The following is a 15,295-nucleotide window of genomic DNA, read 5'->3' as shown; positions in this document are numbered from 1 at the left end:
CTTCGGATTGCAGTGATGCTTCTGTACATGTGGCCAGGCCATCTGAGCTATATAAAATGTTCAAGTCCAGAATATGTCAGATCCACTGTGCAAATACTATGGAATTTATCTGCTCGTGCAGTAAATCGGTCGTATCTAGAATGTATCAAGAGATGTGCATTGGCTACAGCTGGAGTTGTCAGAACCCCAGAAATGTCCCAAATCCTTGAAATTCTTCTTGGTGAAAACCAAGTGATGCTTGGTAGTCTGTACCTATAACAAAATAAAAAGTTATAAAACCACAAAGAATTAAGTTGCGTCTCCAGGGGAGATTATGGTAATTATATCTGCAACAGGGAGTTTGTGAGGACTTCTGCAGATGCTGACTTCAGGTAGAATAATTCCCAGAGAAGTGTCGGCGCTGCGATCAGCCATAAACTTTGTAATAGTGAGCTATACTGGCTGCAGACAGCTTTTACTGATGCAGTGATGTATCTCAATCCATGATGACTGTGTGTGAATTGTCAGCACTTTGACTGCTACAAGCTGCATTCTCCAACTATCCCCATTCATTTTGAAGGATAAAAGTCCATAGGTATATAAAATAGAAGTTGACTGCCTTCTCTACCTAAAAGCTCTTTGCCTGTCTTCCTTTTCCCTGGCGTACTGCATGCTGACCACCTGTTCATCGTTTAAATACATTACAGCTGGCTTCATTATGAACAAGCCTTTTCTCTGACTTTTGGTGAAACATTAATGCTATGTCCTTCACCATAAGGTTTGCCTGCTGAGCTATACAGAGAAAAAAATCTAACCTTTGAATTCTTCCTTGTAATTTCTTTAGGAATCAAATGTTGTAGAGTGAGAATGTGACAAATTCTGCCATATCCACGTTGCAGACCACCTTATTAGGGATTTGATTCCTTTTGCCTTCTCTGAGCGTGGGGCATTTTGCCCCTGTAGGAAAGCTCTGAATGATACAGTTCTGGTAGTACCCACTCAGGTTTTCAGTTTTCCTGTGGTTGAGTTTTAGTCATGCATCTGGCTAAAACCAAGTCCTTGCAAATGAGCAACTTTCTTGAACATCTAATGAAAATATTGTACTCTGCTTTTGTGCTGAGTTATAGCGAACCAATTATTCTTTTTAAAGGTCAAATTAGCATCTATACACTATTCATTTTCTGGTATTGGGCAGTGTGTAAATCTCTGGTTTGGGGCAAATGGGCAGTTGAGTAGCTGGAAGAATCAAGTTAAAGAATTTACCTTACCATGAAAAGAGCTGGCCAGCAGTTAGAAGTAAATGAGTAAATGTGGAGCATCTAAGAGCTCTTGAACTCACAATTCTGAGTACCCAGCTTTTCTTAAGAAAAGACTGAAGAGGAACAATGTTCTTTAAAGATGCAACTAATTTCTTTGAAATTTGTCTTTTTTCCAGTTTGTTTATAACAGATAATTTTTGTTTCGTAATAAATCAGATCCTACACTAAGCTCAGTCTCTCCTGAAATCGGTAGCCACACCTCTGCAGATTGCTTTAAAATCTGATTGTGTTAATGAGAATCGGAGGTGAATGTAATCATCTAGGATTTGAAGAGAGGCAGTACCTTGCCGGGTCAATCTAACAGCCTCTTGCTTTTTATGTGAATCCTGGGGTAAAATTCCAGTGGAACTCAGTTGGATTGAAATGTTCATTCTTCTTATCTCTGTGGGATCCAGAAAACTCATCATGAGACCTTAATGTTACCATACCATTATTCATTGCATTATCAATCAGCAAATTTTTTAAAGTCAATGAGATGCTTGATGATGAGCAGACAGAAGGACTGAGTCCAAGGTGAAAGCTGTAGTGACTTGAGCTTGGGGTTTTGGAATGAAGCTTGGCCAACACAGCACTTGCAATAAGCACTTTTTCTTCAGGGCTTTGCTATTCCTTTGGCACAAGTCTGTTGACTGAATGCTATTGTAAGCAAATTCTGTCAGTGTAACACATGACCCTGTAAAGAAATGACAAGGTTACTGTGTAATGTGAGTGAAGGTGATGAATGACCTGGGAAATAATGGATAGCTCTTGAAGACTAGCTGATAGACCCCTGTGTGCACAGTAATGAATACTGAAGAAGGAAGATTTTATATCACTGGATAGTAATGTAAAAAACGATACCCTCTTCCACCATCGAACTTACTCGTCCAGTAGGAAAATGGAGGGTGGCATTTCTGCTTTGCCTTCAGCTTTATGTCTGGAGCAATACTGGACCCATACTCCATGAAGTCAGAGAGGACTGGGCAGAAAGCATGTTACTAGCAGAAGAGACTCCCCAAAATGGTCAGTAGGATGTCTTCAGTGTCCTTGTCTGCATCAGATTTAGGTATAATAAGAACAAGGCATATGACCTAGTCTGGATTTAACTTAAATGAAGCCAGGATTCAAAAAAATAAAAAGCTCCATCTCCCTCCTTGAAGTTTTGAGTATAGCACAATTAAAAACATACTGTTTGTTTTTCATACTGTGGTGCAGAGGGTTAGGATTTAACCACATTTTCAATAGCTGAAGACAAGGTTTAAAAAGCACTAAAACTTTTCTCCAGGCTTTCCAGGGTAATACGATTACTGGGCAGACAAAGACACTTTAAATTAAAGGAATATTTAATGTTGCCTTGTTGGGAAGGACAACTGAGAAAAGCAAAATACTAATATTACAATATTTTAAATGTATGTTGTAGATTAATGAAGTGAAAAAATTCATTTATTTTTACTGGTGAAAAAGGCATATATTTTCAGAAATATAACTGGATTTTTGTTTGTTTTCAGAATTCCTTAGAAGAAAAAACGTTATTTTAATACCTCACTGTTGCAACAGTAGCAATTCTTGCGTCACTTTTAATATGCCATACCATGCTTTGATTTCAGCCCATAGTTATTAATCTCTTTTCCCCAAACCTTTTCTCTTTTTCTGAGTAGAAATGGAGTATCTCTGTTGTACCATAATCATGCAAGAAATAAAAGCTTTCTAGCTCAGGAGGGTAGGCTGGAAACTGATGATGGCATTGCTGAGAAGCTGTGCTTAACTTTGTTGCATGCAGTATTCTTTACATTTTGTCAGTAGTCTTCAAGGCAAAGTTAAACTTTAATCCTTCTAGAAAATACTGAGGTTTTCCAGTCCAGTAACAGTGATCTTGAAATGCTGAGTCTGTTTCATTATTCCAGTGGCCAAGAGCAACACCATCTGAAAGTACAGTAAAATGCTTGTGTAAAGATTAATAAGTGGCAAGCAAAATATCCCTTAGATTTTACAGACTGCAGAAAAGCTCAGAATAATGCTTCTAAAGTGCAGTCCTTAAGACTTATGAGCCCGGACCACGTTGTTCAGGGCAGTGGCATTGCTGCTGCAGAGAGTTCCTGTTAAAAGTCATTTTCACACCAGTCCAGTGCATGCTGTACAGTTCCTCCTCGCTTCTGGGAGCCAGCCAGTTGTCCTCCTGGCTATGATAAATTCTCAATGTGAAGAGAAGGTTTAGTAACTTGATGAGTTAGTTTGCTAACTCTTGTGTTCCTCAGCAATAAAGCATCCAAAGGTGGAGTGAAATAAGAGGGTTATTGAGGTTAGGATGCCATGAGGGCCAGGGGGCTCCCTGTGGGTCTGTCAGAGCAGGTCCTGGCAGCCAAGCCCCGTCCCACTGCCCCAGCCAGGAGCAGGGCAGCCAGAACAACTGGGGCAGGCCCAGCCTTGGGTGTCGGGCACCTCCCTAGGAACAGGCCGAGGTCAAGCGGGGACGTGGGCCCATGGGTGGGTCCAACTCAGTGGGCCCTGTGACCGGTCAGGGCTGTGGGGAGCTGGAGGCTGGCCCTGTTGTGGTGTTGCTTGGGCAGGAGCTGATGGCCCTGGGGGGTGTTGAAATGGGGCCACGGGCAAGGTGGGGGGAGCCCTGAGGGGCCGAAACAGGGTCCTGGGCTGTGGGCAGGGTTGCAGTGCTCCAGGGCTGTGATGATTGATGTGCTGGCGTCAGTGTGGTAAGAAAATCTTTTCACAAGATAAATTGTTTTCGGTGTATTTTTCTGTATCTCTGACTCCAAGCTAGAAGCTTGTCATGAAATCCCATATGTTCAGAGACCTGTCTCATACCCATATCTGTATTTTGCTTGCCTTACAATGTGGCTCATAATCATTATTTCTTTCAAGGCCTGTTCCCTGCCATTCTGAACCTGGCCAGCAATGCTCACATCTCCACCAATGCCACTTGTGGGGAGAAAGGACCAGAGATGTTCTGCAAATTGGTGGAGCACGTCCCGGGTAGGCCCCTGCGCAATGCCCAGTGCCGCGTCTGCGACCACCACAGTGCCAATCCCAAAGGCAAGTTTCATGTGGGGTTCTTTTTGGTTTTATGAGTTTGTGTCATTCTTTTTGACCCTTCCTCATGAATACAGGGTGTATTGGGGTCAAATATTTTTTGCTTGTAGTCTCTCTGCTACATGTGTGAAACTACCTTTAAGCAAAGGGCTGACAGAACGTGTGAGCACCTTAAATTACCGTTAAGCACCGCAGAGTCCAATGACAGCCTTTCGTCTGGGGGCAGATACCAGCTGTTACTTCTTTATGACAGGAAGATAATTGTGCACAGTGTGAAATAAAAGTGCTGGATCAGAGAAAATGCAGTGAGATGTACTTTCAAGAGATGTTTTAACTTTTTGCTTTAAAACAGAGCAGCACCCTATTTCCAGTGCAATTGATGGTACCAATAACTGGTGGCAAAGTCCCAGCATTCAGAATGGGAGGCAGTACCACTGGGTCACCATCACCTTGGATTTAAGGCAGGTGAGTAACATTTAGGTGAGCATCATTTACTGTATGTAGGATATAAGCCAATGTGATTGGTTGCAGTTGTTCTTTGTTTAGATGGCAGGATATTTAGCAGCTAACTATTTACTAGCACATAGTTAAACATGGATGTTAAAGCTATTAATGAACTGATTTTAAACAGATGTGTTTTTCATTTATTGTTCTAAAGCATCCATTCCTATCAGACTGGAGTGGAAGTGACTATGTTTGTAAGCATATAGGTCACAGGTTGTTGTAATTCATAGCACAGTACAATTGTATATGTGTGGATGAGAGTATTTACACAGGCATTCCTTCTGTCTTAGTAACCTTCCTCTGCCTGACCCTGCTGTCTTTTCCCCAGCAGTTCTCTGATAGTTTTGTTCCACCTTTGACCTCATGCAAGTTATTTGAAGTCTGTGTTATCAAAGACTTATTTTCAAGCAGCAAACAGTGTTTTCAGGGTATTGTCATAAGTGCAGATTTTATGTGAGGATGCAACTGCTTCTGTTTATTAATTATAACTATCAGCCTGTTACTTGGGCATTGTACATTTTCTTAGTAAAAGAGTAAATGATTTGAACTAGGATATGGTAGAAACATTTGACATTTACTGTAAGAAAACAGAGCACAATATACTTCCAAATATGAACTCTTGATCCATAGGTATTGTAGCATAGATACTGAGTTTCAAAGATAAGGGATGGGAGGATTATTGTATTCACATAAATTATCCCACAGTAGGTCTCTAGTTAAACTCTTCTGTTCAAATTTCTCAGTATTTTTGCATGTTTACATTAAATATCTAAACTGTTAATGTAACATAATTCTCAAATTAAGTGTAAAATGTCAGAAAGTTCAACTGCAGGATCTCCAGAACCCTGGGGAAACAGACTTTCCTCAGTTGAGGGAAATCCTTCAGGACTAGAAAGCAAAACACACATGAAGTGGGACAAAGTTAGTGCTGCTGAATGAGAAGCTGATTTACCACTTTCTGTGCTTCTCTTCTGACTGATTCTGATCACCATCTTGTTGGAAGGAGCACTGGGAAGAAATGTTCTATATTATACCTTCTGTGAACTTCTGCTGTCAGTTGTTCTGAAGAGTTGGGGATTGTATCTCTAAACCAGTACTTTCTGATCCTGGGGAGGCTGGAACTGTCTGGGCAGAAGTTAGTTCCTCTGTTTTGGCACTTTATGCCAAAGCTTGGAGGGATTCATCATTCTTAGGCAGGAAGGCTGCTAAACTGCTGATCATTTGCAGATTATTAGTTTGTCTGTTAGACATGGAAGAATCAGAAGTCTCCAACCCTGCTCCAAGAAAAGACAAAATAATTTATGAAGAAAATGTATTTTTCTTGTCGTTTTCTTGTTGCTTTGCTTTGAACAGATCTATGCATTGACCTGTCTAAGCTGTTTGAAAATCATAGCTCAACAGCCCATTATTAATATGGGGATGCTTCCAAATAAAATGCTTCTGGAAGAAGCTTTGTTACTACCTGAGAAAAGCATACTTGAGGTGTAAGTTGGTAACAAGCTTTTGCAAGATCTCTAAACCTTGCTTGAAAGTTATTTTAAAGATTAAAACAGAAGGTTTAACTTTGATGTTTTAAAATGAAACATAGGTTAAACAAGTGCCTAGTTTGCTCTTTAATTAGAAAGCAGAACTGTTAAGGAAAATAATCACAGGGTATCTTTTGTTAGTGACAGAAGGTGAGGGTAGGACTTGTTGTTTGAAGAGTTGGCTTTGTGTTTGGTTTGTAAATGGACAAACAGGGAGCAAAAATGAAGGAGGAGGGAATGCCTTAGTTTTTATCCTCCTGTAACATTTTCACTTTGGAGACAGACCAGCTGAGCTGCCTTCTAAATATTTTATTCTCCAGCCTTAGTGCTGTTGATGTTTCACCAAATACATATCTTTCCTCTCCTGACCCATGCTCAGTTTCACTAATTCGATTTGAAAAGTTTCCCCCAAGGGGCCTTTCTTCTGTTTTCCTTGGAGAATTTGAGAGAGAGAAGGCATCTAGGGCTATGCAAACTGAATGTAAATTACTGCTCTGTGAGAAAGGATTTGCTTGATAGAGATCGCTTGAAGTCAATGAGTCATTAGAGCTGACTTGGTGTGCTCAGCGCAAGTAAAGAAAACTTTCACAAAAGAAAGGCATATGGAGGACCTTAGTGATTTTAGTAGTTGTTTACTTAATAAATTTGCTTGAGAATGAGTTAAAATTCTCTTCTGGGACCTTAAAAAGTACTCCTTAAAGTCAGTACTTACATGTATTGTGGTATATCTTTAGCATTGGTACTTTTTTTACTTTTCAAGCTTTGTGCATGAAGTATATCAAGTAGTGTATTAAAGTAAATATGTCCTTTAACTTTCCTTGCCAGAATACAGAAGGTTTTGACACACATTTGTGATGTGAACAATGACCATCTGGTCATTATTTATGTTTTATGACATAAAAATTACCAGTAGTAGTAAGAGGAATGGGTTGTTTCCTGGGCTTGTTACCAATGTACAGTTTAGAGGTATAACCCATCAGTCAGGTCGGTGAGTGCTGGAACATAGCCTTGGCTGGCAAGTATGGGGAAGATTAGTCCTTAGCTGGTGAAAAATAGCCTAACTCCAGCTTACCCTAGGTAAAGTTCTGACCACAGTCTGCGTCCTGTATTTGGCTCTGTTTTTTTCTTGGGTCAAAGTTGGAAGGGAGCAGAAGATGTTCTTCAGCTAGTACTCTACCTTGCACTTAGTTTATTGAGTCTAAAACCAGCTAGACTGAAGAGCAGTTTGATGGAATCTTAATAAGAAAAGAAGGCTGGCTAATAAAATCAGTATCAGAATTGCTGTTTTGATCGTTCACCTTTGCAGGAGCCTGTGCTATTTATAACTAAGGCTAAACATTTGTGAGTGTAGCCAGTGGGTACGTCATGATTTTTTAGCTCACATGGATCATAACAACTGTATATTCTGGTGTGCTTTTCAGTTATTCCAGGACTCAGATGTATGATAGTCTTTCCTTTTTCTTTTTTTTCTTTTTTTTCCTTCCCCCTTTCCATTGAATGTATGGCAAAGATCCAGAACTGGGGAAAGAGTAGTTTAGCAGTGAGGTGTAGTATTGATGCACAAGATATCAAGATATGATTTATGACCTTGAGCTTCTTACACTGGCAATTCTACAGAAACAAAATGCACATTAGCAGTTTTAGATAAAAACAGCATTTTTGCCCGAGTTTGACTCCTCTGAACAGCCACTTTGTGAAATTATAATGAATTAAAGTAAGTGCTGACTATTATAAATGTCATCAGTGTGCTCGGGCCAGCTGTAAAATATTTCTCTGTCACACCATTAAATGAAGAATACTTCCCTCAGTTTTATTACCATGCTTCAGACTTTTAAAGGTATTTAAGGGTACTTTGTACTAGGCATAGCAGAAAGGGCCAAGTTTATCTATCACAAAGTTCTTGAATTGTAAAGCAAGACCAGTTGTTCTTGGAAGACCCAAGTATCAGGTTGAGAAAACCTCTCCACTTCTGATTAAGTCATAGCTTGTGAATTATTTCATGAGAACTGGATTACCACTTAGTGACTAATGTAAGAGTAATTTGTAGTTTCTGCCATTAGAAAGTTAAAAAGAATGCAAATATTATAAAATGATTTGCACAGAGCTTTTATCTTGAAATCAATTGGCAAGAAGAGATTTCTGTAAGGACAAATCCCTTGCTGATGTGAAAAGATATTATTCTGTTGACTTCACTGGACCAATGTTAATTTACATGTACATGGCAAGCTCCCTTTAAAGCCTTTTGTGGCTTTGTAAAACTAATAATGCAAGATTCAGGGTACTCATCTGTACATTCTTACAATACACTTTTTGAGTAAAATTAATTTTTCTTCTATTCCAAAACAATGATTGAACATAATGAATCAAAATCCTGAAGAAAAGATAATTCAGGAGACTAGAAATTCTACTGGATTTAATTCATTTTGCACTTTTAACATCAGAGACTCCTCAGAGCAAAATGTCACAAGCAATTGCTCACAATCTCTAGTAAGAGCCTGAAGCCATCTTTATTCCTTAGAAAGACATTTCTGTGAATGATATACTCAGAGTATCTCTTCATGTAGTCTTCTACTCTTTGAGAGTTTGCACAGATTAATTTCAGAATTTTTGGACAGTAAAACAAAATCTGAGAAGAAGAGGCTTTTCTGGCAAAAAGTTTTATGTGTGTTGACAGCACCGAACAGAAAGGATTTTGCAGTTTCACTTAAAATGTGGACTAATGTTAGTTGTAATAAACATTTTCACTACAGGACTTGTCATGCTATTTTGATTTGAAGTAGCAGTTGGTACTTCTGGTTTTAGCAGCTTAAACTTTTCTGAAATTTAGAAAAAGAAAAATGTGTTGGGACTCATCTTTAACTTTTCACTTTTGGAACCTGGGGCTCAAATACTCATAGCTATGAAAAACCAGAATCTTCCTTATTGTTGTCTCCATTTGTGTAAATTGAAAGGTATAACTGGAGTTATTATCGAAAATGACTACCAGGAAAACTGTGCTTGCCAGGGCATGCATCTGTGGGGGTTGTAGAGCGCTGACCGTGCCCTTCAAAATGGGGACTTTTGGCTAGCATCTGTTGCGTGGCCACTGCTGGCTGAGTTTACAGTCTTGAGCAAAAAAAATATGCACAACTTCCTGATGAATGAAGAGAAGGGTTCATTGATAAAACTATTTCAAGAATAATGCACTTGGTGTTGATGGGATATACATTCAGGGAAACAAGGTCTTTATAAAGGTGAAATAAAGCACAAGTGACTTACATTGGTATTGCTGCTACGAAGAAGAGGTTCTTCAGTACAAGTTTATTTGGCTGGTCTTTACAGTAGGGATTGAAATGCCTGTAAAATGACACTTTTAATCTGTGGCTGCTTGGGAATTGCTAACTTGCTTTGGCTTGCCCTTTTTACCCTTGTAGCTCAGTAAGGAAATGAGTTCCGGGAAAGCTATACAGTCAAATTAAAGTGTACAAATCATTAGCTCTTGCCACACAGCTCAAGTTTATCATGTGGCTGGTCAGTAGACGCTGAATGGATGTGGAAAGTAGTAAGAAACTGCCTTTGGTGATGTTCAAACCTGAATTTAAAAGTAAAAATCTGTAAAGGAGTGCTCTAAGGACACTGGAAAATCAGCTTGTGTTACATGGAGTTCCTGGTTCGGATCCATTTTGGGTTACAGAGGCTGTGGGGTATGAGGCCTGTGAAACCCCTGCCTGCTGACATTCCTTAGAATATCTTCATCTGCAGACACTGGGAACACCTTAATCCCTTCCTCCATCTTTGTTCCCTTGCTTGGGAACATAATCCCTGAGAATATAACTCATGTTGATGGGCTGTCTTGCGACTTCTTGACTGAAGGAGCACTTATACAAAATCCTTTCATTTCTATATTTAACCTATATTATTTCAGGGACTGACAAATTTTCCTGGTGTTGCTGATATTCATTACCATGTGAACTTACCTATGAAGTATTTTGGGGTACCTGTGGTCTATGTATGTAAATGGAAGAGAGTTGTGTGGGTCTGGGGGAAAAGAAGGCAACGGTTTTCTACACTGTGCATACTTAAATGTTTATAGAGCCATTCACTTATTTTTGAATGTCTCTTTTGGGTTCATAGTGTCAAATATCTTTATTTTAGCTGCTGATGAACTGTAGGCATGCAGGAAAACTCCATCCCTAAATGCTTCAGTACCAAATGTGGCTGATGTTTTTCTGGAAAAACATTGACTTGAAAAGATTAAATTTATTGAATTGTGCATTGAGTGTGTGCACAGTTGCTGCAAAAATTTTTATCTTTAACTGGCCTTTCTCTTCATTCTCCCCTCACCAAGAAACTTGATTATTTAAAATAAATTTAACTTACATACTCTTGTGAATGTTTTATTTCTGCAGTAGTGGCTGCAGTTAGTTTGCGATGAAGGATTGCTCATTGTTACTAGTTGGAACTGGATTTAAAACTAGCTACATCAGCTGCAGACTATAATGGGTCTTGAAAAATCTCATTGTAATCAAAAGTAGATCATTTGTTGTTCAGCCGACTGTGTAATAAGTAGGAAGTAGTTCAGTTGATGACAGCAAGCAGAGAGGAAGAATAAATAAATAAAAGTTGCATAAGAGTTTTTGAGGAAAATTTTCGACCATGGCACTGGAAAAAAATTTGGGTTCCAGTCTTGCCTCTTTTATGCATTTGAGAGAGAGAATTGACTTCAAAGGAACTTGGAGGCACATAGCAGTTCCTAAGCTCTGTCAATAAAACTTCCCTAGTTTTAACACTTTTCTGCAGTTCTCTTCTGTGATGGAGACAATACGCATAAAAGTGACGCTTGTCATATACAGCTGTCTTCAGATTAGGAGTACTGAATTCTGCTTGTGCATAACCCAGTGTGAAACAGGTATACAACTCAACTACTGCTCACTAATCCATGAAATCCAGGTTATACGTAGAGAATACAGTTGCTTGACTTGGAGTCTGCCTGAATTCTGTTCTTTTCCCTTTAAAAGCACGTGTTTTAGCATTTTTTTCAGTTGGAGCTTGTTGGCGTGATGTAAATCTTATTTAAAAGGGGCTTTTTTCTTCATGGAATCTGGATTATAATTCTTGGTATTCACTTAACTTTGATCAAATTTTAAGATTGTGCTGAACAACAGGGGATTCACAGAGAAATTTTATTGCTAAGACTGCAAGGCTGTGACTAAACAGTGATCTGGCTTCTCTTTTTGTTTACTTCTGCTTGCATTGCTGAAATGTCATATAAATCAGTAAATAAAATTCCCAATTTTCATATTCATTGAATTGACTGGAAATTTTCCGTTTGTATGTACGTCACATTTCAAAGGATAAAACTGGAGTGCCTGAAAAGAAAATGAGACCATGTAAATATCATGTTTTAAATTACGTCTGATTTTAATCAAAACTGAGATAGTTTGACTTTAAGGTATTAAATCTAATAAGTCATTTGAAGATAAGTATCACCAATTTTTTTTCCTTCTGATGTCTGCAAGATCTCCTAAGCAAAGCTCTGTTCACTTAAAGAATGTTTTGTTTCAAAATTAGTTTCCTGAATTGCACACACAATTCAGTCACTGTTTATCTCTGTGTGTTTATTACCCCTTCTGACAAAATCAAGCTCTGCTTTTATGTGGCAAGTGCTGTTCCTGCTCTGTCTTTAATCTGTGTTGCAAAAATAATAATAAAAAAACCTAAAAAAAAAAAAAAAAAAAGTAAATTTAAAATGTCTGAAAGAACTGATTTTGGCCACAATGGAGCACAACACAGTATTAAGACTGTACGTGCAGACAGGAATTATGGTGATTATATCAGCCAGGCGGTCTGCTCGAGTGAGAATACATACCTCTGAGATGGTTGAATAATGTGGCATTTTTCTTTCATTTAAATGTGGCTTGATACTTTAGTGTATGTAAGACATTAAACTCCTATATAGAAATCTTATCCATTTGAAAAGACAGCCTTTTAAAGTGAGGTGATATAGTAGATATTAGGTAAGGAAGAAGACTGTAGCTTTGCAGAAAATGCATGTCAGTGTTAGTGTCTAATGCCATAGCTAGTTGGGGGCCAGTGCAGGTTATCTAGCTGCTGTTACAAGGTCATTTAAAAGGTGATATAAACTTTGTTACTGCCCTGCCTACTCAGAGAAGTGCTGAACAGTGCTGTTATGTAGATAAGGATTTCACTCTGGACCCAGGATTGTTAAAAATATAGTCAAGATACCTGTGTAGATTAGAGAGCGCACATTTTAAAAGAGTTACTATTCTTAAATAAGGTTATCATGCTTATATTTGTCACATTCACTTTAGTTGTCTCTGTGTATTTTCAGCAATGTCTGTAAATAGTCTTCTGCTTAAATAACAGAATGAAAATGGAATGCACAGAGATTTTTAATATAGGGTGTAAAAAGCTTATCAGAAATGCTATTACTGAGAGGATTAAGCTCCTAGCTAAAATGTGAAACAAAGAGTTGTTTGGGCTGCAGCTGTTTTGAAAAAAAAAAAAACAACACACTTCTTTGGAGCCCTCAGTGGTTCAGAAAAGCTAAATAGCACATTTCCCATAGAAAGAATGTTACACCCAAGTAATCCTGAAATGTACAATGTAGATGTAGATTTTAGCTATTACATTAACACAGAATGATGCAGTGAATACATTGTCTTTTTTTAGTCACATAAACAAAATGTTTTGTTGTAATGTTCAGAGTTTTGGCAAAAAAAAACCCCAACATATTTCTGCTAGTAAAACATTAGACTATCCTTTTGTCAAAAGTTTGTGCAAAAAATTTTATCCAGTTAACTATACCAAATTCTACCCTTTCCCCAGGCAAACCATATACTGCTTTTAAAGTTTGAATTTAGTACCCAATTGGGTTTTAGTGGTCTTTTACAGCACGATGAAGTGTTAAAATTTTCTTGCATTTTTTTAGGTCTTTCAAGTTGCATATGTCATCATCAAAGCTGCTAATGCTCCACGACCTGGAAACTGGATTTTGGAACGCTCCATAGATGGCACAGAGTTCAGACCATGGCAGTACTATGCAATTAGCGACACCGAATGTTTAACTCGTTATAATATTACACCAAGAATTGGGCCACCAACTTACAAGAGAGATGATGAAGTGATCTGCACCTCCTATTATTCCAGACTAGTTCCCCTGGAACATGGAGAGGTATGTTTGTTTTTGCATTTGCGGTTTGTGAGTAAGAACATGGACTGATAGCAATTTGAAAACATTTGGAATACAGTTACAGACTTCATCAACCCTCAGCACTACCAGATGATCTGTTATTCTTCTTTAATGATAACTATCTTTACATCATGTACCAGTGTAGCAAACTTTAAAATGTTGGGCTGAAACATGTCTTTGACTCTACCTATTCCTGTTACTAAACTCTTTGTTCTCTCTTCACATAATTTGATGGTAGCTATTAGCTGTGAATTATTAGTTGCTTTATCCTGAAAGACTATAACAGAGGCTTTATGTTTTGCCAGGTTTTTCATTTAATAAAGAAAAACCCCTGTGTTAGGAACACCTGGTTGTGTGAGATAAAGCTGCAAACACTGTTGAAGTGCTCGGCACAGCTGGAACTCCTAAACAAGCCTTGGCATTGTTTCAGGGATGTAGCATAATTAAAAGACCTACAAGTTGTGCAGCCTCACTGCTGATTGTTCTTTCTTTTAACAAACTCTATTCATGGTACTTGTGTAATTTATTACACAGAGGCAGCCACATAATGAAATGATACATTAAAACCAGCGGTTATTCTGTTCTGAATGGTATAATGTAAGAGGGTGATAATAAATGCAGTGTTATGCCATGGAGAATGTTTAATAGAAGCCAATATGTTTTTATTTCTTGATTAAAAAAAAGACTGGAGTGTACTCAGCTAGGGGCTAAAGTGTGTCAAACTTTCACATGAACTTAAAACTGTTTGAGCAAGAAAAAACCCAATGAAATTCAGTAACATCAAGTCCTATTCAATTTAATCAAATGTTTATTTCAGTGATGTAAGCATATACCCCACAGATCAGATGGAACAGACAAAGAAACTTAACCTGTCTTCACGCAATTAACCAGAAAACCCTTAGGCTGACTCTGTATGAACAGTACCTCTTGTAATGTATGTCTGATAGGCCATACAACTCCAAACCCAGGAATGCCAGAGATTCAGTTTAGTGACATGTTTTTCTCATTTATTTTTCCTCATGTATACAGAATTAATTGGGCGATACTATCCAGAACACTGCTTTCCTTCTGAGTGCAGTAACATTAAAACATAAAAAAATGACAGAATTAAATTGCTGTGTACTACATAGAATCATAGAATCATTTAGATTGGAAAAGACCTTTAAGATCATGAGTCCAGTTGTTAACCTAACACTGCCAAGTCCACCACTAAACCATGTCCCTAAGCACCACATCTACATGTCTTTTAAGTACCTCCAGGGATGGTGACACTTTCATGAGCAGCCTGTTCGAGTGCTTTATAACCCTTTTAATGAAGAAATTTTTCCTATTATCCAATCTAAACCTCCCCTCCTGCAACTTGAGGCCATTTCTTCTTGTCCTATTGCTTGTTACTTGGGATAAGAGACTTGACACCCATCTCACCACAACTTCCTTTCAGGTAGTTGTCGAGGGCGATGAGGTCTCCCCTGAGCCTCCACTTCTCCAGACTAAACAACCCCAGTTCCCTCAGCTGCTCTTCATAAGACTTGTGCTCCAGACCCTTCACAGCTTCGTTGCTCTTCAGACATGCTCCAGCACCTCAATGTCCTTTTAGTGAGGGGCCCAAAACTGAACACAGTAATCGAGGTGAAGCCTCACCAGTGCGAGTACAGGGGGGGTTCACTTCTCTAGTCCTGCTGGCCACACTATTTCTGACACAAGCCAGGATGCTCTTGGCCTTCTTGGCCACCTGGGCACACTGCTGGCTT

The 15,295-nt window shown here is 38.6% G+C and overlaps 1 protein-coding gene across 1 annotated transcript in view; it reads left to right on the top strand.

Annotated features, from left to right (window-relative positions):
* Nucleotides 1–15,295, top strand: part of LAMA1 (laminin subunit alpha 1) — a 107,545-nt gene that overhangs the window by 16,917 nt on the left and 75,333 nt on the right. Inside the window, exons 2-4 of the mRNA XM_074899182.1 lie at nt 4,155–4,325; nt 4,675–4,787; nt 13,284–13,526. Coding sequence (XP_074755283.1) covers nt 4,155–4,325; nt 4,675–4,787; nt 13,284–13,526 — 527 coding nt within the window. The remainder of the gene's footprint in view (nt 1–4,154; nt 4,326–4,674; nt 4,788–13,283; nt 13,527–15,295) is intronic.

This window comes from Athene noctua, chromosome 2 (genome assembly GCF_965140245.1).
Source record: "Athene noctua chromosome 2, bAthNoc1.hap1.1, whole genome shotgun sequence".
Taxonomy (NCBI): Eukaryota; Metazoa; Chordata; class Aves; order Strigiformes; family Strigidae; genus Athene; species Athene noctua.
The sequence above is the reverse complement of the archived record's forward strand: the minus strand, read 5'-3'. Positions and strand labels throughout refer to the sequence as shown.